The following is a 23,228-nucleotide window of genomic DNA, read 5'->3' as shown; positions in this document are numbered from 1 at the left end:
AGATAATGTGTATCAAAGACAGAGCACACTGAGGACAAGGAGAGGTGTGATAAAGCTTCCCAGGCCTGCAAGGTAGACATGAGCTCTGGCACCTTGGAAGACAAAACTGTTATCCCAGTCTTGCTCCTTAGACTCCATACGCCATTGTCTCAAGCACACAAGACAATCCCAGGGACAGTAATGTTGACTCTAAGGCCTCCATTTCCCTAGGACACAGTCTCTAAACCTCCCAGGACAAGAGTGAACAGAGCCCCTCCAGACCTGAGTCTCTAGGAGAGAGAAAAGGGCCCAAGCCTACCTCATCCTTAGGTTCTACCCAATAATCCAGAGTGGCCCAGAGCCAATCCATGCTGCCAGGTCCTCTATGATCTTTGGCTCCCGCCCTCCATCTGTTTTTCCACCTCATTCCTTCACTCAATAAAATAAATAAGTGAGCATCTTCTTCCCAGGCCCTGTGCTAAGAATTCAAGAAATAGTAGAGAACAAGATGGTCCTTATCCCCACTCTCAGTAAGCCTTCTGTCCAGTTGGACACTTGACAGGTAATTAGTCATAGCTTCAATAGGCTCCAAGGTGGAAAGGGGGGAACACAGAAAGCTTTGATAGCACGTAATGTGGAGTCTGACCTAGTCGGAAAACTCCAGGAAGGCTTCTCTGAGGAAGGGACACCTCAGCTGAGCCCTGAATGATGAGTAGGAATTCTAACAGTAAAGGTATAGGGAGAAATTAGGGAAAAGCATTCGGAGAAGAACAAACTTGTACAAAGCCTGGAGGCACTTTGGGGACCCAAATATCCACTTAGGCAAGAGTGTCGGGATGAAGAGAATGAGATATGAGATGAGGCTGACAAGATAAAAGGGGTTCTGACGTTGCCAAATAAAGGAGTTTTGGATTTTTTTTTTAAGATTTTATTTATTTATTTGACAGAGAGAGACACAGTGAGAGAGGGAACACAAGCAGGGAGAGTGGGAGAAGCAGGCTTCCCATGGAGCAGGGAGCCTGATGCAGGGCTTAATCCCAGGACCCTGGGATCATGACCTGAGCCAAAGGCAGACACTCAACGACTGAGCCACCCAGGCACCCCTGGATTTTATTCTTAAATCCCCAGAGCCCATTAAAGAAAAACTTAAGAGAAAAAAAAATACCTGACTCTTACCAATGCTTCTTTCATGCTTAGAAATGAGAAGGGCATGGAGTCCTGGCCAATGTCTTCTCTATCTCCTGGGACCAATCCAAGTAAAACCAGAAGGGTACTCACATTCTCTCTCTCCCTCCCTCCCTCTCTCTCTCTCTCTCTCTCTCTCACACACACACACACACACACACGGGGGGGGGGGCAGGGAGGGAGAGAGAGAGAATGGAGAGAATGAGAGACAGACAGAACAAGCTGACAGACTGACTGGGGAAGACAGAGACACTCCAGGCACTTCCCTGAGCAGAGCATAGTTTCCTCCAAACCAAGAAGACCTGACAGATAACTGGCAGTTGGGCATTCCAAGCACCTGCCGCCATCTGCCCAAGCCTTCTTTCCTCCAGCTTCCCCGTCTGCCCATGCCAGGGAGTCCATACTTGTTCACTTTAAACAGTGATAAGGCTGAATACTGATGTCTGCTAGGAATACAGGCTCTCACTGGTCCCCTTGGCTCCTCTCCCCTCACTCAGAAGACAAGACATCCAAGCTGGAGGTCAGATGGAGAACAAGAAGCTTCCTAGGGCCCCTTGTTCCTCTCTCCAAATGCTCTCTCCATCATAGGCAGTTTTCAGGAAGTACAACAACCCTGGATGGAACCCAAAGTTAGCCTCAATCACTTGGACATTCCCTACGTTGAGTCTTCATCACTGGGACTCCCCAGAGGAAAGGCAGTCTGCATTGCACAGCATTTTTATAGGGCTTTAAGTGTTATTACTTTTAAGAATGACGGGAATAAAGCAATTCTTAGAGGAAGTGCTTCAGGGGAGAAAAAAACAATTGTCAGAATTAGAAGAAATTATTGGGAAACAAAGAGAAGGCAAACTAGCTCATATGGAATTCCTACTAGGAGCTGGGAACTTTGTGCTGCCTCTTTCAATTCTCACAACAATCTTAGGATGTAGGAACCATGATCATCTCCACTTTCCAAAGAGAGAAACTAAGGTCCAAGAGGAAATGACATCCCTAAGATTACAGTATTAAGTGCCATATGACCACAAATTCTTGGTCAGTCCTCAACCCCTTCTTCATTCTTGTGTTCCCACAGAGGGTACACATTCACAATCACTTCTGAAACTCTTGACAGTATCTAAGAAAACCCCTTAAAGTAGTTCAAAGGCAATAGAGCCTCCTGGTCAAAAATGCGGGTTCCAGAGTCAGACAGCCTGGGCAAGTTACTTAGCTTCTGTCAGCCTCAATTTATCTGTGAAATGGAGACAGCGGCACCTCCCTCCTTGAGTTATAATGAGGAATCAACCTTGAAATCCATGTAAGTCTCTGATTATGGTGTCAGGCATTTGATATGTGCTTAATTTCTATAATACCATCATTATTACTAAGCACTTCATTTTATACTCTAATTACAATAGGAAACCTCTAGGATGGTCTCCGATGGTCTCCAATGATCCCTGCCTCCTGGTATTCACACCCTTGTATAATCCCGTCATGTATGGGCTGAACTTACTGATTTGCTTCTCATGAAAGGAATACAGCAAAAGAAATGTGATGTCACTTCCAATGTTAGGTTACCAAAAACCTGCACCTTCTGTCCTGGTGTTCTCTCTCACTTATTTGCTCTAAGAAAAGCTGATAACATATGAGCTGCCCTCTGGAGAGATCCATGTGTCAAGGAACTAATGTCTCCAGCCTGCAGCCAGTGAAAACCTGAGGCTCTCAGCCCAACCAGCCTCATGTGTGAGTCTAGAAAGGGGTCCTCCCCAGTCAAGCCCCAAGGGGACTACAGTTCTAGCCAATATCGTAACTACAGCCCGTGAGAGACTTTGAGGCAGAACATCAGCTGAGCCACTGGGAAACTCCTGACCCACAGAAACCATGAGATAGTAAATGTTTGTTATTTTAAGTTGCTAAGTGTGGGGGTAATTTGTTACTCAGCAGTAGGCAACTGATACGCTCATCCGTATTTGTATTCACACAATAGACCTTGGCTTTATCAGTGGATCAGAAGGCAAACTTCCACTCTGATCCTGTCTGGAGCATTATGAAAGACAAATTGGCATATCCAGAAGTAGAGAGGTTCACCATATTCCATACTACAAAACATGGAGCCTGACAGCCAGGACAACCATACAGAGGAGAAGCTCTCAGTCTCCAAGATTACATCTGAAGGGTGTGGAAACTGGAGACAATTAGATCGGAAGGAGCCTTGGAAATCTAAAGCAACTCCACTATGTTATAAATGCGGGGGGGGGGGGGGGCAGGCAGGTATGCCTTGTGGGATTCGTCAAGGAAGGCTTCTTCTAGGGGCATCTGGAGCCAGACCTGGAAAAGAGTGGTGATCACAGAACAGCAGAGACCAAGTGCATCCTGATGGACTAATGATGTCTGCCAAGAGCATTGCTGGCCCATACATCACGCCTGCCACCCTGCTATTGGTGATCCTAGAATGACTCAGAAAAAAAGGGGCTATATCCCAATGGAGAATCCCAAGTCATAAAGGGCCTTAAACTCTGACAATGAGCGCATTTTCGACACTTCCCCCAGTCATGCTTCGTAAACTATTTTAAGAACTCCCCTACACTGGGCCCCAGACATGAAAGCTCTTTCTGGGGTTAGTACTCTGTGACACTTATATGTAACCAGTTTTGTTGTCTGTGATAGCTGATGGGATGTATGTGCTCTACAGGGTCAACTCTCAGAGGAATTTCAAAAGCAAAGGATCAGAAAATGGTCTTCTGCTCCACAAGCTACTTACAGCCTCCTAAGAGCAATGATTATCACCTTTTTGTTTGCCCTTCAGGACCTTGAGAATATCCCTTACCCAGGAAGTAAACTAAGCCCAAAGCTGCAGGAAAAGCCATTTACCCAGAAGCTTCTGGAAGGGTAGTACAGGCCAGGACGACCTGCCTCATGCACAACAATGGCACATGTAGAAGCAGGAAGGGTACATATGCCCCCAAACTCCACCCTGTGCCCTTGGCTGGCATCTTAAGTCAATCAAGGCATTCTTTCTTTATGAACCTGGGTGTGGTCTCAGATTGTGGGTACACACAGCACTTCAAGCACTGCTTACAATCCATCAGCATTAGTGTGGAAAATTAGATTTGAATCAAGTGCCTGCTTTGTCTTCCTTCCTGGCTCACATGCTGAGTTTTGTCAGCAGCCCTGGCTCCCTTTCCTCCACGGGCTTTGCCCATGACAAGTCACACCTCACCAGCCAGCCCTGGCTGGGCTCCAAGAGACAGGAGAAACAACCAAACACACATCTGCCCATCATCTCCACCCAGAAGCAAATTCCTTGCTTCCAAGTACAGAATGGAGTATAAGACTCTTACAGCACACGGGAGTGCTAGGCATAAGAAAGTCATCTGTGTCCACAGCCTGAGAAATAAGGCCCACACTGCCCTGCCCCAGACACTTCATGGCTCACCTGGACCAAGCATCTTCTAAGTCCTAGATCTCTGAAAGAGATTGGAAAAGTCATCATGATGGTGAAAAGTGATGTCCCATGGGTTTATCATGTGACTCAAAGTGAAAGTTGCCAGTATAGGACCCTTACTGGCACAGGGGTCCCTATCATCAGTACCTAAGAGGAGGGCTGTTATGGGTTGAGTTCTCCCTCAAAAATTCATTCATCGTAGTCCTAGCCCCTAGTACCTCAGAATGTGACTATTTGGAGAGAGTTTTTGTTTTTTGTTTTTGTTTTTTTAAGATTTTATTCATTTGTCAGAGAGAGAGAGCACAAGCAGGGGGAGTGGTAGGCAGAGGGAGAAGCAGGCTCCCTGCTGAGCAAGGAGCCCAACATGGAACTCAATCCCAGGATCCTGGGATCATGACCTGAGCCAAAGGCAGATTCTTAACCGACTAAGCCAAGCAGGCATCCCTGGAGATGAGTTTTTACAGAGGTAATTAATATTAAATGAGGTCACTGGGGTGGGCCCCAATCCAATTTGACCGGTATCCTCTTTAGAGAGATTAGGACACTGACACAGAGGAAAGACACAAGGAGAAGACAGCCATCTACAAGCCAAGGAGAGGGGCCTCAGAAGAGAACAACCCTTCAAGTTTTGATCTCAAGACTTCCAGCTTCTAGAATTTTAAGAAAATGCATTTCTGATGTTTAAGCCACCTAATCTGTGGTGAATTTGTTACGGCAACTTGAGCAAAGTAAAACAAAGGCTGACTGAGAAATTGTAGTCCAAGTGAGGTACACAGTATCTTCCTTTCCCAGGACATAGCAAATGGCCATCACCAAGAAGAAAGATACCCAGATGGGTGGTAATCATATCTTTGAGAGCAGAGAATTTGTTTCCATGGCAGTTGTCCTATGAGACAGAAGAGTAAAAAGATTCGAGCAAACACGTATGGATGTCAACTATAAGCTAGCTACTGTGTTGGGTAAGGATGCTGTATTTAAGACCCTGATCCCACTTTAGATGGTGCCAGTTTAATGGGGGGAGCCAGGAAAGAAAAATTAAGTCAACATGAAAAGTGCCACCACAGAGGTTGTGTGCACCAGTGTGAATGTCAAAGAAGAACAAATGAACTGCCCCACTTCCATCATTGAGAATCTTTGAATATTTTTAGAATTAATATACTTGTGTGAGGTACCACAGACTGATACTCAATGATGTGATCATATATGAGACTACAACCATCACCAAGGGTAATTTAGCAATATCTATTGAAATTTTAAATGCTCAGACCTTTGATCGAGCTGTTCTACCTTCAGGGATATATTCTACATAGATTTCCTTGAAAAATATGACAAGATATATGCACAATGATGTTCACTGAAACATTGCTTCTAAAAGCAAATCAGTGGAAACAAGCTGTCAAGATCAAACAAATCACAGTACATCCATATGATGACATATTATGCAGCCATCATGAAGAAAGGAATAAAACTATTTTTGTGCTGCTATGGGCAGAACTCCAAGTAAAAGAAGAGAACAGTCAAGTCACCAAAGAATGTGTTGTGTGTGACCACATTGGTATCAATGTTTAAGGCTCTATATACAAAGTCACACACGAGCATGGCCATAGATTATTTTTCCAGAAGGAATTCACAAAGCCATTGGGAAGTAGGACAGACTGGGTGAGGGATGGGGGTAGGAGGCATTTTGTACCTTCCTGTACCATTTGAATTGGCTAATTAGGTGCATTTTTAGTGTCAGCAGGGGTTGTCTAGGTGACGAGATCATGGAATTTTTATTTTCTTCATATTTGTCTGTACTTTCGAGAAAGTGTGTAAATTGTTTTATATCTACACATGAGGTATAGATGGGGAAGTGTTTATGGATGTATAACAGGTATGTGTGTGCTCTTATCTCCTCTTCCTTGAGACCTTTGAGAGAGATTAGGAGAAAATCCCCCATCAGCTTCACCCTGTGGTCAAACACTTCAACACACATCATTAGTGATTCCACAGAGCTCAGCAGGGTTTGCTTTTGTGTATCTCCCATTGAAAGAAAACCCAGACCATAAGCCACTCTGTGAATGTGAGATAGTTCCCATCTCTGAAGAGAATCCTGCCACCTGAGCATCTGAGTGGCCCCAAGGCCCAGCAGGCCTGAGCACAGTAACCATCTCTGAGTACAGAAAGAAGGGCCTGTGGACAAGAGTCAAGGTCCTGACCTCCTGGTGGCTGAGATGGAGGATGGAGAGTGGAAAATGAAGGGAAGGACCAAGGATGCTGAGGATCACTCTCTGGCTCTGTTTCAGGGCAAAAAGCCTGATGCAAAAGAGGAACCAGCTTTGGGTTCAAGGAATGTTTTAGGAAACCCAAGATTTCTCTGTCCACCATGAAAACAGGTAACAGATACTCTAGGGAAACAGTACCTCACCTGAAGCTCACACTCTGTGCACAGCTCTGGGAGGAGGTACTTTGGAATCAGAGACCTAGGTTCAAATTACATCCCTACCCTCTCCTAGCTGTGTGGTCTTGGGCAAGTCACCTAACTTCTCTGTGCTGACAGTCCTTGTTTTAGAAGAGGAGATGAGCAACAAACACACCAAGAAATGAAGGACATGATAGCACCAAGCTTTGACAAGTATCATGAAGGAAATCAAACAGATGCTGTAAAAGAGAGTAACAGGGATCAGGGAGGTCTCTCTGAGAAGGTGGCACTTAAAGTGTGACTCCATTCTTATGTGATTGAAGGTCTTCTCCATTGTATGAGCCAGGGTCCCAGGAAGGAAGAGATGGCACACTCAAATTAGGATAATTTGAGAGGAATTTAATAAAGGGACTATTTATAAAGGTGTGGGTAGGGGATAGGAGACCCACAAAAGATAATACCGTGCTCTGGGGCTAGTAACAGTGGGACTCCAGGTTCTGCCACCATCTCTGAACCTGAAAATAGAGAGGGTTGCCTGAGATCCTAGTCTAGGAATGCAGCAGCCCACAGGAGGAAGCAGGGTCTACAAATGCCTTACCCTCTCCTCCCTTTTCCTATAACCTGCTGTGACTCCCTATTGCCCAAACCCAACCAGAAGCCAGTAGACAAGGGTGCCTGGTGCTATGGTCTACAGAGGAAAGCCTCCCAAGGCAAGTGCAGGTTAGAGAAGAGCAGAAAGTCAATCTGGAGAGAAGCAGATGTGCTCCATCCACCCTTCCTTCTGCACACCTGAATCTGGGGCTGGCATCTCAGAGTTGACTAGCACCTCTAATCCTGCAGTCATAATACCAATGAGAATTACTTCACGTATGTTGTATGTGTCTGTTTAACTTTAAATGCTCGATGATTTGCTACAGACATACTTCTTCATGCAAGGGGTTTTTTCTAGAGCTTCAGATGTTCCAAGTAATCGATAATGCTGCCGCTCTGACTCCAAATTAAATAACTGCACACTTATTACCCATTACCGAAAGGCACACCAGGAGCTTGGCCACCAGGAACACACAACCCCACATATGCTAAGGCTTCCCTCTCTCTGTTGGCCCACTCCACCCTCTGTCTGCTCAGATCGGATAGTGTGGATACTGCCCCACTTTTAGAAATCAAACTCCCTTTGCTAGTCTAACCTAAATTGGGATGAAAACATGCCAAGGCTCTGAAATTTACTCTACCAAGCTGAGCCCCCAGGTAGCGGGTAACATTTGGCTGTGGAATCAGGAATGTTTGGCCGCCTCTTCTGTCACCTGCTCCTCCAAGGGAGGTGGGGGATGCAGAATTTCAGTTCTATGGGTTATGCATTCCTTGTTCTCTTCCTACTGAGTTGAAGCAAAAAACAAACAAACAGAAAGAATGGTCACCTAAAAGTGGGTAGCCTAGGCTGGCCACCGCGATGTGCAGTGAGATGCAAGGAGAAGCACATTTGAGGTTGGGTGAGGTGAGCCCTCCATCACATCCTGTCTGCCTGAGCTGGCAAAAAAGAGTCACACTAAATGGCTGGGGAAAGACAAGAGTACCTGAGCCAGAAATGCCCTTCAGTGACATGACACATCATTGTACAGGTCTCTAGGAAGACTCTTCTGCAATCAGAAAACGTGAGGCATCCACAAGAGAGGGAACCATCAGGAATCCATCCTGACACACAATCCCATCAGAGGTGGTAAGAGGTTGGATAACATGTGCTATGGCTCCCTGATATGGAGCTTGCAAATGGGGTGACCAGAAAAGACAGTGACTGTGCATCAGAAACAATCTAGAGAAAATCAGAACTAACCCCATTAGCTGTCCCATCCCTACTCAGAATCTTGTAGATTAAGAGAAACAGCCAGTGCAATTACTTCAATCACTTATGCAAAGTAAGACCGTTTCCCAAATTGGAAATGACAGTCTGGGCCACCTGGTAGGGAAGACAGCCTGTCCCCAGGAGGGGGGCTGAGTATTTCCTTCCTAGTCCTTTGAGTCTTTGCTTGGTCATGAGAAGATCATAATCAAAATCACTATCTCCTTCACCAGTACCCATCATCATCATCATCATCATCAAATCCACCAACGTAAAGGTATCTAGTGGAACTTTTTAGTGGAAATTGACTCTAGGGACCGCAGATGAAAAGTAGGTATCAAGTACCCACATCATGTTAAGAGAGATTCCTCAAAAAGGTTGTATGGTTAAAACATATTATTATCAGCATATTAAAGGTGCTGATAAACCCTGTAGTGAAGAAACCCAATTGGCTTTTTTTCCCCAAACTTACATGACCATCGTAACATGACCACCACCTTCTTAAAAAGTGGCTCTGGGATCTTAACACCATAAACACCCTATTCAATGAATGTGAGGCACACACAGTTGGGAGTCCCCAACCTTGGCTGTATATTGACATCACCTGGAAAATTTTCAAAAATACTAACATCTGAGCCCCACCTCAGTGTAGATGAACTGCCAACACATCAACCAGACCCCTACCATACCCACCATGAGACCATACCTGGCACTTCATCACCATCCTCCAAAACTGAGCCAATCCCACAAAACACTAACAGTAAATGGACATTTTGCTGAACAGTTTGGAGGTTGATGGGACAGAGGAAAATGTTGTACATAATGATACAGAACTTCCTGACAATTTCCTTCAAAAATCCCTGATCCTTCTCCAAAGTTTTCTTCCAGATGACAGCCGCTTCGTGTCTTCTCTCTTCTTCCATTGCTCTCCCCACCCAGTGGCCTCTAAACCCCTATTATCCTAACCAATTCTCTTTTGAATCTAAGCTTGTACAACCCACTCGGGAAGATTAGTCCCCCAGGTAGCTCAACAGCAGCACTCTGTTTTTACTCAAAATCTCCCCAGGGGTCTTGCTCCCAGTCTCAAATAGCCAAGCAAAGTATATTTTTTCAAATCGACATACACAAAATTATCAGTTACAAAAGTTCAATATGTACTCTTGCAGCTAGGTGGAGAGGCAGAAATTTTTATAAGACTGGCTGGGAGGATTAGACAAAGAAAGGTTAACTAGGAGGGCTGCATGGAAGAGGTGAGACTCCAGCCATCTTGAGGAAAGGATTCATGTAGAGGAAACAGGAAGAACCTGGACGTTAAAGACTGGGTCTGCAGAAATCCCAAAGGCTGAGAAAAGAGCTGGGAGAGCAGGGAGGAAGGTAGCAAATCCTCAGTGGAGCCAATAACAATACCAAGCATGAATCCTGCCCTCAGCATGTGCCAGACACTGTTCTAAACAATTCGTTATCTCATTTTGCTTAAATAATCCAGTGAGATAGGTATTGTTATCCCAGTGAGACAGTAGCAGGGCTGGGATTTGAATCAAGGCAGTCATCTTCAGGGTCCATTTGCTTAACTACTGCATTAAAGAGTAGTCAACTAGAGCACCAATAAAAACAAGGCCAATTAAGCAGACAGAGTGACTAGGTTCTGGAGTAATCCACAATCTTTCTATCACAGAAAGGTATTGAGACTAGAGCATCAGCATCACCTTGGAGCTTATAAGAAATGCAGGATCTCAGGCCTCACTCCAGACTTCCTGAATCAGATTCTGCATTTTAACAAGCACCCCCACGGGTTCTCCTGACACACCAAAATGTGGGTGGTACTGGTCTAGAAGTCTGGGGTCAGTAACATAAATCTAATTCAAGAAGGGAGCACTGTGGGTGGAAACAGCAGGTAAGAGCCCGGATGAACTGCTGGGTGTAAATACATTTCCAAAGCCACCTACGGCTGGCAGCAGTCATTTCTGACAGTGAACAAAACAGCCGTAGTTAAGAGCTAGAATCAGTTCCACATACTAATGGCTCTGCCACCTACTCAAATATGTGACCTCAGGCAAGTTACAAAACCCCAAAGACTCACTTTCACCATCTAAAAGTGAAGGCAAAGGACAGTTCTTCCTTGGGTTTTCAAGATTAGGTGAGAAATTCTGTACCTGGTGCTTATCATAGTGCCTGTTAATCTACAACCCCATCCACAAGCACTACCCATTACTATGACGATGTCAAAATTAAAACTTAAGGACATTAAGCTGGCTCTGAAGGTCTCCATTATGGTGCCAAAGGCTGTGAAGACTGAAGAAGGTGCAGGGAAATGCAAAGTGCAGGTGAGCTCAATTTCCTCATCTTGCATGGATGGAATTCAAAGATGCCATTTCATTCTCGACTTTGACAGTGAAACAAGGGTTACAGCATCCTTTTCAATGAAGTGAAGGGCAACCATATGTAGAATTAATAACAGGATGCCTACCTTCCAAAACAGCAGGTAAGATAAAAGCAAATCAAACAATCTGCAGAGCCAAGAAGAGAGAAAATAATTGCAACAGCAAGAAAAGTTCTTAAGGAATTTTTTAAATGACAGCTGATCAAACATATATATTATGACAAATACACTGAATTCCACTATTAAAAGGCTAAGATCTCAGACTGAGTGAATAAACAAGATATATCCATAGTCTACCTCCAAGAGATACCTCCAACAAAGAGAAATCAAAGAAGAGTAACAACGAAAGGATGTGTCCAGGCCCATGGGAACCAGAGAGAGAGAGAAAGAGAGAGAGAGAGCGCAACACTGATTTCAAAAAAGCCCAAGGCAGAGAGCATTAACAAAGCTCAACATGGCCATTTATATCCATGAAAGTTTCAATCCATAACCAATACCACTCAATAAATAGCCTTTGTGAGTCATATGACAGGGGCTCAAAATACATAAAGCACAAACTCCGACAAGTTTCCAGAAATGGACAGAAATATAGTCGTTCTAGGAGACCCTAACCAAACCATCCAAAAAAAGTTTGTAAGATGGAGCACAGTACTACAAGTGTCCAAGGGGTACCTCAGGAAAATTCAGTGAGACTTGCCCATTTATCCAACCATCAATCCATCTACTCACCCACCCACCCCATTCATTCATTCATCTATCCCATTGTTCCATCCACCCACTCATCCATCCATCCCCAAGCCCACTCACCCACTCACCCACCCATTCATCCATCTGTCATTCCAACCATTCACCCACCCACCCCATCCAATCCATCCCAAACCCACCACCCACCCATACAATGTGCACTGAGAATCTACTCCATACCAGGCACTGGAGATCCAGTGGAATACAAAGATAAGGTGCTTCTTATTAGGAATTTTACAGGCTTCCTCCACACACAAAGGGAAAAAAGGATAAGTAGACAAAGTAAGTAAAAACAGAGGAGTGGTGAAAAACAATGGAATATAATTGAGTGTAACAAGAGTAAGAAGGTATCAGCTAAGGTCTCAGATTTTCATTCAGCAGGACATGTGAAGACCAGTAAGCAAAGATGGTTCTTGAGGAGCTTATATTTTAGTAAGAGGAAGTCAAGAAAATGAACATGAGAAGAAGAATATTATTTCAGATAGTGGTAAGTGCCATAAAGAAGTTAAGATACAACAGAAAAGAACATGTTTGGGGCAGGAAAGATGCTGATACTTTGGTCAGTCATCAGAAGCTCCTAAAGAAAGGGCACTGGATCTGAGAGCCTCAAGGAGCAGGGGGCTGGCAAAGGCCTGGTCAGAAAGGTGCCTGGGAGCCAGCTCCTGCCAGGGTGTTTGGGTGTTATTCTTGGAACCATGGGAAGCCTCTAGATCTACCTCGATAGTCTGAGAGGTAACTCCCTGTGGGTCTGCTGGAGCCCTAAGGACACCATGGGTTCCTCAGGTAGTCATACACCCTTCTAAGCCAGAGCGACCTATAAAGGCAGCCTTGCAGCTTCCACAGAGGCTCAGATGGTAAATCCTGCTCTAATTACACTGGTAATTATGAAGTGACACTTGCTGGGCAGAAAAGAGCATTCCTTCTGTTAGGAAATGATCCCTGGAAAGCCAGTCCCAGCCTCTCTAACAGAGAGGGTGCTGTGAATTTACAAACAGCTGATGGAAGGAGGTGAGACCCAGTCCAGACAGGGAGCACAGGCACCATCATGAGAAGTAAAGAGCCTAGGTATTGGGAAGGGACTCATCTGAGCGTTCACACCGCCACTCCCAGTTCTGGAGACAGCATTAGAAAGAGAGAAAATACCCCATGGTTAGTTAGGCCTAGATTTTAATCCTTGTCCTGGACTCAGTGAGCTGGGTGACCTGGGATGGTTATTTGCCTCTCTGAGCGTGAGGCTCTCCATGCACAAAGGGGTTTAACAACCACCTTTCTTGTGGGGGTACACCAGCACACAGCAGGTGTCTGAGAAATGCCATACCCTTCTCTCAGGCTCTCCTACACCTCTTGGTTGGAAGCTCAGGAGGGAGGAGAAAGGAAAGGAGGATAAAAGAAAGGGAACGGCCAACCACGCAGTTATTATGCTCCCTGGTGATGCTAGAAGGGACTTAAGCAGCCAGTGATAATAAGATTCTTATCCCGTGTTCCCTGTGACAGCGAATAACGGAGACATGAGAACAGAGCATCCATCAGAGCCCACAGAGGAGACAGACGAAGGCAGGTGATCAAAGGAATAAATCCACTGCAATCTGAAAAACAGCCTGCCGCTTTCATCCATCTGGGAGGTGACGCAAGGACTCACACTCTGGCCAAAAACATACTTTGCCACCCAAACCACCATGGGCGTGGCAGGTTTCTAGAACAGATCCCCTCAGGGCTAATCAATCTTCTCCTTGGTCTGGCCATGTCTCCAACTTGCCCGTTGTTGGTGCCTCAATGTCAGTGTCAGTGCCTCGGCCCCCACTCTGAGCTAAGCTTTAGAAATACGCCACTGCCAAGGAGATTTATCCATTTTAAAAGGTCAGAAAATTACTGCCACTGAAGCTTGTGCATGGAGCAGGTGTAAATACGCCCCCGCTCCCCCTCATGCTTTATCACCCTCAGGAGAGGGGGACCTGGGGAAGGAAGTGAGGCTCTAGGAAGTTACTTTCCAGGAAGAGCATTTAACTGCTTGGTGCCTGAGGAGCCATGGACTCCCTATGGGTGGGACCTACCTACCTATGCCACCTTTATCACCCTCTCACCTTAGAAGGATGAATCTCAAGCTTTCTGAGCTGCCAGAGAAGCTAGAGACCTCCACCTTCCCTGTCCAGTTTTGTGGAGCATCCCTCTGAGGGGAAGAAGGATGAGCAACTCCACACAGCAGATTTGGACCTCACACCCCAGTCACTGAAGTACTGAGAAGGCAAGGATGCAGAGTCAGTTAAAAAACAAAACAAAACAAAACTAGCACCACCACCTTGACCATAAACACCAGACAATCTGTTTTGCTACATGCTGGTTAGTAAACCACTAGGAAGAGAGCAATGAAATGCCAATGCCCCAGTAGGAATTCCCATTTTCTCACGACCAGCTAAGAACTTCGGAGCACCCCAAAATGCTCTGGGGGCTGTGTGGGTCCGGGAAAACCAGAACTGTAATGAGATTAAAAAAAAAAAAAAAAAACACAATCACTGCACCAGTGTGGAAAATGTGACACCCTGGGGAATCTAAGGAAACCAGCAAACACATAAGGAAGAATCCAGGCTGCAGAGAGGCACAGATGGAGGTTCAAATCCCAGCTCTGCCAGTTATAAGCTGTGTGACTGGGGGCAAGTTACCTCATTTCTCTGGGCTTCTGCCCTGCATGGTAGAAAGAGGGATGATGAGACCTAGTCTGCCTACATGCCATGGAGATTTAGGCATAAAGTGTTACTGTACAGATCACAGCAAATGCCCAACGAATTGATATTATTTTGTCAAGGTGACATGGTCCGTCCTGATTTTTATATACATACATATAGAGAGACACAGAGAGAAAAATTGAATAACTCCGTCAACCAACCTATCTACAAACCAACTCAATCAAATGATCCAGCAATCGCACAGACTTTCCAAAGTTTAGAAATCAAGATGCCCAATGGAAAAGGAGGGTAAATCAGAGACCAGGAAGCCCACTGGTTGGCCAGGAATGATACGTCTGGTCCCCTGAGGTGAGAGGAGCCTGCCTGTCGTCCTCTGTCCTTTCCACACTTGCTTTCCCCAGTACTGTGCAAACTAAAATATACTAACCAGATATGACACCCCCAAATGCAGGACAGCATGGTAGTTGAAAACATGGGCCCTGGAGCCAGCCTGCTAGGCTTCAAATCCCAGCCAACACTGGAGTGACCTTGCTGAGATTCAGTTTCCTCGTTAAAAGAAGGAAACAGTTTGGCGGTTCTTCGAAAAGTTAAACACAGAATTACTCTATGACCCTGCAATTCTACTCCTAGGTATCTATCCAAAATAATTAAAAACAGGTGTTCAAATATTTGTACATGCATGTTCACAGCAGCACTATTCACAATAGCCAAAATACCCACCACCAGATGAGTGGATAAACACATGTGGCATATCCATACAATAGAATGTTATTCAGCCATAAAAGGAATGAAGTACTGATACATACTACAGTGTGGATGAATCTTGTAAACATTATGCTTAGTGAGAGAAACCAATCACTAAAGACCACATATTGTATGATTCCATTCACGTGAAATATTCAGAACAGGCAAATCCACAGACAGAAAGCAGATTGGTGGTCGTCAGGGGCTGGGAGAGGGGAGAACAGGGAGTGACTGCTAACGTAATTACCTTTGGGTGATAAAAATGCTTAGAGGCAACGGCTGACAACATTGTGAACATACTAAATGCCACTGAATTGTTCATGTTAAAATGGTTACTTTTATGTTATGTGTATTTTGCCTCAGTAAATTACTTATAATTATTCAAATTCTTCTACCCATAACTGGCAGCCAACAGCAGGAGCCTAGGGAGGGGTCTCCAATGGGCAGTGACACTGGCAGGAGGAGAAAGAACAGGGGGAGCACGAAGCATGCTCTAATCACCACTCAAACAACAGAGACCATAGATTCAGCCTCCTTCACCAATTACACCAACCCCAGGCCGCCCATGCACCTCGCCAGTCCCATCACGCATTTACATGTGTAATAAAAAGCCGCTATCTTGATACTAATCTTAGGAAGAAAAAAATTCTTACATTTGTATTAATTTTCTTTCCCAGGTTTTAATTGAAGAGAGGATACAGTGTCATGAGGGAAATAAAACCTTACTTCAACTATCCAAGGGCCATGTGGCTTCATTAGAAGTTACATTAGCTCATTAAGCAACAATAATAATGTAGAGTCAGAATCAATGAAAAAAATGCATTGCCCCAAGGTATAGATCCGTTTGGTTCAATTATATTCTTACATGGCCAAGCTCCGGTGGCTCTGACGCTAATAAAAATGTGTGATGCCAGCAGATGGGGCTTCCTTCCTCCACCTTCAAAGCTCAATGATGACACAGAAGCAAGGGTATGGCTTCCATCCTCACAACCACTTTCATCGCTTCTAGTAAGAGGCCATCTAATCACTTACCCACCTACACCCTGGCAAAACTGATTTCTAGAGCTCATACATCAACAGGGCCAAGTAGGTTCTATGTCACCAGCCTTCCCTGATCCATTGGTAGAGACTGCTCTGGGTGAGGGTTGAATTGTGCTATGGTTGATTATAGATGTCTGCCTTGGGCACAGGACTGGAGTGCTATGCCTGATGGTACGTATGTTCCAGTTATGCCCAGGAGCCCCTCCAACTGGGAGGGGAGCTTAAGAAAACTATCACTCTGGCAATGCTCACCCTGCTCCTTAGCCGCACCCCTACAAGGCTGGACTGGGTTTGCACAGTAATAGAGTGCATGAGACTTTACCTCCTTCATTTTCACCAGACTTAACAAAAATCCTAAATCAGGACAAAATGAGTACTTACTTGACCCTCGACCAGGTCGTATGGCAGGGACAGTAAATCCTGCATTAAAAAAATACAAAGACAAGAAATGTTGAATTTCACATTGCAACAATTGCTTTTCCTATGTTTTTCTCTTAGACAAAATAACTACATTCTTTGGAAAGAAATATTTGATTTATTCAATCCAAAAATGTACGTTGAGTGCCTAACACATGCCAGGTGCTGTTATAGGCTCTGCATTTATAACAATAAACAGCAAGGCAAGTTCCTGCCATGGGGTGGGAAAGAGAAGAGGGAGAACATAGCAAATAAGGAAGATAATAACTAATAGATGAAGATCATATCAGACAGTGGTAAGTCCAAAGATGATAAAATGGGTTATGGGGGAAAGAGTGAGGAGTGCTACTGTAGACTGGGGGGTCGGAGGTAGTGGGTATTGAGAGCTGAATGACAAGAAGGAGCCAGACGTATCTGGCGTAGGTATTTTCAATGCAGGGACAGCAGGTACAAAGGCCCTCGGGCAGGCACAAATGGAAGAGAGCCAGCCAACAGGAAGGCTGAAGTAGCTGGGAGTAGTCAGACATCAGAGAGGCAGGCAGGGACCAGATCTCATCTGGCCTTGAAGGTTAACATACAAATTTGGGTGTTTTTCTAAGCAAATCAGGAAGCCACAGGAAGAATCAAAGTATCTCTTCAAAGTACCAAAAAAGCCACACCCTACTCAGCTCAACTACCCCAAGTAGCCCCAGGGGAGTCGCCTAATCCATGCACAAGCTTTCCCCCCCTCCCCAACCTGTCCTCGGAATGCTGAGCCAGTTCCCAAAACAGGAAGGGCCCTGGCTAAATTGGAAGGGAAAAGGTGAGTTGCAGAGACACTTTCTGAAATGCAAATTTCAAGGCCAGCCTGCCCCTGTGCCCAGGATATCACCCTCCAGGCCAGGATGGTTTCCTACCCAAAGGGAGAGAACGTACCAAAATCTCCCCTTGGGGCACCTGGGTGACTCAGTCAAGTGTCTGCCTTCGGCTCAGGTCATGATCTCAGGATCCTGGGATCGGGCCCCGCATCAGGCTCCCTGCTCAGCGGGAAGCCTGCTTCTCCCTCTCCCACTCCCCCTGCTTGTGTTCCCTCTCTCGCCATGTCTCTGTCAAATAAAATCTTAAAAATGAAATAAAATAAAAGCTCCCCTTTTCCCTGCCTGAAGCTCAGATCAAGCCTTTCATCATATGCCTGTGGACTCTACCAGCACCTCAGAACCCAAGACAGAAACAAGAAAATCCCTTTCCCAGACTCTGCCCAACTGAGGATAAGCCCCTGGGCACTGGCTGTCCCAAGCAGGGTTCAGTGCCTAACAAGCTCCTTCTCTGGGCCCAGAAATGTATTCAAAGCTCACCTTCTTTTCCTTGCTCCCTCAGCCTCTTTACAAACAATAAAGCTCTGTTCTCTTTGCTTCTTTCCATGCACCCTCCAGGACTTGTGCTCAACACAGGAGACACTATAAGGAGCACAAAGGACAAGGCCCCCAATGGCACTTATGGTCTAGGGGAGAAGCAGATACTAATTAGGGGACCACAAAATACAAGTTAGGCTACAGCCCTGAAGAAGAGTGTGTGACACTCCTTCCTGCCCTCTCATTTGCTCCTCTGCGCCTGGAGCCCCTGCCCACCTAGTCAGCCTTATTGGACAACCACAGCTCCTTCTACCTTCTCAACTTGGCAGAAGCCCTCTGCAGTAACTCTCCACTCCCTTAAGGTGCTGTCTTGTCCCCTTTCTGACTTTTCCCAGAGTCCTTTCTCATGGGCTCCTCTTCCTGTGCCTGTTCCAGGAACACCAGCATCCTCTGCACGCATCTTACCCTCCCTTGGGACCATTTACTATCTATCTCCCTGGGACCCCAGTTCCCACCTCCTTTAAGACCCCTGAGTGTCTGCACCTAGTCCTGACTGTTCTCCTGCACTCCAAACCCCACAAACTGACTGTCCTCTCCTCTCTCCAAGTACCAGTGACATTTCAACTCCACAGGACCCAAGCCAATCTCTCCTCTTGCCACCAGCTGCACCTCCTTCATCTCAGGGCTCTCCCAGTCCACTGAGCCTGCAGCCTGGGTGCCTGCCCTCGATTACCCCTACATTCAATCCCAGCTGATCCACTGCAGCTGTGTCTCTTAGACTGCACTCTTGTCCCTGGTCTGGTTACTGCATAATAATTGCATAATAATAGACTCTTCAAAGGCTTCTGGACACATCTCTGTGCTGCTGAAAACAATTTGGCTGAAAGCAAGGAAACCGGCAGGACAATTTGGTCAAAATGAATATTCTGTGGCAGTTGTTTTCAGGGTGTTGGTCATCTTGGTATGCCATGAAGTGGTTTTAAAGACTTTTTATGCATCTTTAACCACTTGGATCCGTTTATGCCCCGTATGAAGCATTTCATTTTATTTTGTTTAAGAAATCAAATCCCAGTATTGCCAAGCTCAACTGTAACTAATGGCAGACACAGGGCAATGAAAAGAAAGAGTCTCCCATAAAAAACTCATTTACAGCATTCATCTAGATGAACTTCATCTAACAGTCCTTTGAAAAGCTATGTATGTGCTTTATGTCAATGTCCCGCCCTGTGAAAATCCATTTTGCAGCATGTGTGATCCTGGGAAGGTAGGGTGTCAACTGAATTTATATAAATCAAAATCAATATTGTTTTCCCCACCACTCTTTTCTGTATTATAAATGAAGTCCTTACCACTCTCCAAAGTCACCCCTGAAAAGATAATCATGGATGGCATTTTGACATGTGTTCTTCTCTTCCTACACATGTACAAACATACTTGCCCATATATGCATATATACACACAAAAATATAACTTTAAAAAATGGATCAGGGCTGTAGATATTGACCTATGTACTTGCTTTTTATTGTCTTACCAACAGAGCATGAATATCTTTTCCAGACAGTTCATATAGAGTTGGGTTTCTCAATTTCAGCACTGTTGAAAATTTGGACTGGATAATCTTTGTTGTAGGGGGTGCCATAGGTTCCCTGAGGGACCTTTGAGATGTGGAAAGAACCCCTGATGTGGAGCCATCTCTTCCTTTTTTAACAGCTGCATACAATTCCATACTATGAGTGCACCATAATTTAACTATCCCCATACCCATTGACATTCAAAATTTTAAATTCACCAGAGGAACCTGATGGTTAAAAAAAAAAATTGCAATGTATAAATGGGGCCCATCCTTCTGGTAAAATTTGAATTACTGTGTATCTGGTTTGTTTAAAACAGACAGGTCCTCTGTGTGCATTGGGCAGCTCTAGGTGTTTCTTTTATGTTTGTTCATATGACGTGGGCATGGACAGAAGTCCACCAGTGTCAGGGAAAGATCAGTGATCGTTACTGCTGTGATGGCACAGGGAGGTGGCACACTCATGCACCACTGGTGGGGGCAGCACTTGGCACCACCTGTCTGGCGGGCAATCAGGCAAAACAGATCAAGAGCTGTCACCCTGTCTAACAATCTATTTCTTGTTCAGTAAAATTAAGTGGATAGCTCCAGTCTGTCCCTTCCCTTCTCTTTAGGCTGGATGAACTCACTGAAGCTAGATGGCTCTTAAAGATAAATGCCTGGTCCTTCTCAGAAAGACAATTAATGAGCTCAGAGACTGCTTAAACCAAGATGAAATGTGAGATTAACAGACGCAGGGCCATCTATCCACCCTGCCAACAGGCTATCTCTTCCTTGCCGGGCTGTTTCATTAGATGCCGCCAAGGAAACCCACCAAACGTACCATGGCTATCAGGGCTATTTTTGAGATAATTGCAAGGCTTGGGTCCACTTAAATCAGAAATATGGGACAGAGAAGGATTAAGACGAACCCTACCCCTTTCTCCTCTGCCAAAAATGTCCCAACAGGCTTTAAAGGGACGAGAAAACCGCATGAAACTTTCATCAGAGCCTAGCTGGTTTTCTGTAGGAGCTGTGGGGCCTGAAGTTCCAATTCTGAACAGTGCCCAGTACAATAGTTAGGCACCTTTCCTCCCTGCAGGCCTCCCCTGGTCTCCTCACCCACCCCTTCTCCTCTCCATGTCTGGGAACTTGAGTTGCCTTAAGGGGAAGGGAGAAGAGAGGAAGAGAAGGAAACAGAGAAGAGAGGCGAACAAGAGTTCAGAACAGGATCCTGTGTCCTAGCTGCACTCCTGAATTACCCTACCAGCACACTCTATGGAAACTCAGATGTTACTACTACGTACACTCTTAAAAGCTGAATCCAATCTCTGTTCGCATAACTTTGCAAGCAGGTAGACCAAGACAGGGTTAAGTCTCCTCTAGGTCGGCTTTCCCTTTTCCCCTCCAGTCTGCAATCTCCTGGAAAGCACACCAAGAATGCAAAACTGCAGGAGCCCCTCAGAAACTACCTGGCTTGCCTGTAGCTTCAACATCCCTTTCCCCAGTGGAGAAAAGAGGAGAAACAGTATTTCTGCAGACCTTCTTTTCCTTGTCATCCATTTCGTGGGAATTTCAACCTTGACACTGAATGTGTCCCCTTGCCCCACCCTGACAAGCACAGTAACATTGGGAGATCAAGCAATGATAATAATCATAAATGCTAAGTGAAGTCCAAGCAGGTGAAGCACTTTGCTCCTGCAATGAGATGAGAACTTGGATTAATCTCTGTGCTTTTCAGTTGTGCCCTTCCTTACATAAGACTTTTCATCAGTCAGAGGCCTCCTCCTTGCCTTAGGGAGGATTAGGATTACTCTAGCAGGAGTGAAAGGATGAAGAGTTTTCATTCTCTGATTTCCAAAGGAATCTGCCAAACCAATGCCTATACAACATTCTAGCCGTTGGAGGGAGATCATGACAGGATGAGTCCAGGTGATCATGTCCCATCACCATCTGAAAGGAACCTTCCACTAACACAGCTGCCCAAAGACTGTGGATGGTCCAGGACTCCCATGCACACCCTGAGCCTTGCAGAGCTCCAAATACTTCTCCATGTGCTCTTTTTCAGTGGTGCCCCTCCTTTTTCAAGGGAGATATACAGCCCTTTAAGAGACAGAAAGGGTTATAATGGTGTAGATGAGACAGCAGTAAACTCTGCCCCACTGAAAGATTAAGTCCTCATAAAAAGACCCCCAAAAAGATGGTAATTTTTATTATTATTATTATTATTATTATTATTATTATGGCTTCACACATTATGAAAACAAAATAGTAAAGTTCTCAGGGCCTCTGTACTCGATGAGCTGGGATTCATACCTGCTTTGTCTGAGATTCTGATTCCAAGACCTCTCCTGCCCACTGATTCTATCATATAAATGTAAGATCATACTCAGCATTGTGCAGAAGGACACACACTTGCCCTCAGGTAGTTTCCAAGTAACTCAGGAAGACAAAACTCAAGTATGTATGCAGAAATGGAATATCGTAACAGAGAGGCAAGGAATACAACACTCCACATGAGGAAAAGCAGCATGTCAGCTGGGTCTTCCAGAAAACAGACACTGAGGTGGAGTCAGGTACACGGAAGATTTACTGGGGAATAACATTTGAGTGGGGAATTGAATAGTATTCCCCCAAAAAGGTATGTTCCATTCCTCCTAATCCCCCAAAACTTGTACATATGACCTTATTAGGGAAAAAGGTCTTTGCAGATATCATCAGGGTAATACAAGGTCATACTGGATTTGGGTGGGCCCTAAAAGCAAAGACAGTGTCCTTAGAACATGAGAGACACAGACAGAGGGTGGGGAAAAGCCACAAAGACAGAGGCAGAGGCTGGAGGGACATGGCCACAAGCCAAGGAATGCCAGGGGCCAACAGAAGCTGGGAGAGGCAAGGAAAGATCCTCTTCTAGACCCTTGGGAGGGAGCACAGCCCTGGCAACATCTTGAACTTGTTCCTCCAGGACTGAAGGGAGATAAATTTCTGCTGTTTTAAGGCACCCGGTTTGTGATAATTTTTCACAGCAGCAGCGGAATGCTGATGGAGCTGTGAAAGAAAAAGGGAGCCAGCAAGATTGGGCAGGGGAGCTGCCAGACATGCCTGCACATCTAACAGTGTCTGGCAGCTCACTGGGGACTCAAGAGCCCAGGCTGCCCATTATAGGAGGCCCGTGTCACACAGAAATGGCCAGACCCTAGTAGACAGTCCTGCAGTCATTGGCTGGGACCAACCTGAGAAGAGCAGGGCAGCTCAAGAGCTGAGGTGGGACTGAGGCCTCAACAGTTGGAGGATGTCATCTGCCCACACCGTTCACAGCTGGGCCACAAGTCCTTCTTCAAAGGAGGAGTTCTGTGTCTACCATAGCATGGACACAGGGATAACAAGATCAAAATTGCCCCCCCCCCAACTTTTATACCCCCCAGTGTGCGGTCCCCAGCGTGGAAGGAATCACTACCTGTCCCATCATCTGGGTGCCTCAGTCATTCACTCACTCCCTACCACTGTTTCCTGTGGGC

The 23,228-nt window shown here is 45.5% G+C and overlaps 1 protein-coding gene across 1 annotated transcript in view; it reads right to left on the bottom strand.

The window, feature by feature from the left end:
* The window catches only part of RBFOX1 (RNA binding fox-1 homolog 1), a 2,047,095-nt gene that overhangs the window by 1,839,268 nt on the left and 184,599 nt on the right, over positions 1-23,228 (bottom strand). Inside the window, exon 2 of the mRNA XM_088016928.1 lies at positions 16,795-16,833. Coding sequence (XP_087873054.1) covers positions 16,795-16,833 — 39 coding nt within the window. The remainder of the gene's footprint in view (positions 1-16,794; positions 16,834-23,228) is intronic.

Source organism: Eumetopias jubatus, unplaced genomic scaffold (assembly GCF_037043125.1).
Source record: "Eumetopias jubatus isolate StellerSeaLion01/CBP00866 unplaced genomic scaffold, mEumJub1_p1.0 scaffold_12, whole genome shotgun sequence".
Classification (NCBI taxonomy): domain Eukaryota; kingdom Metazoa; phylum Chordata; class Mammalia; order Carnivora; family Otariidae; genus Eumetopias; species Eumetopias jubatus.
The sequence above is the reverse complement of the archived record's forward strand: the minus strand, read 5'-3'. Positions and strand labels throughout refer to the sequence as shown.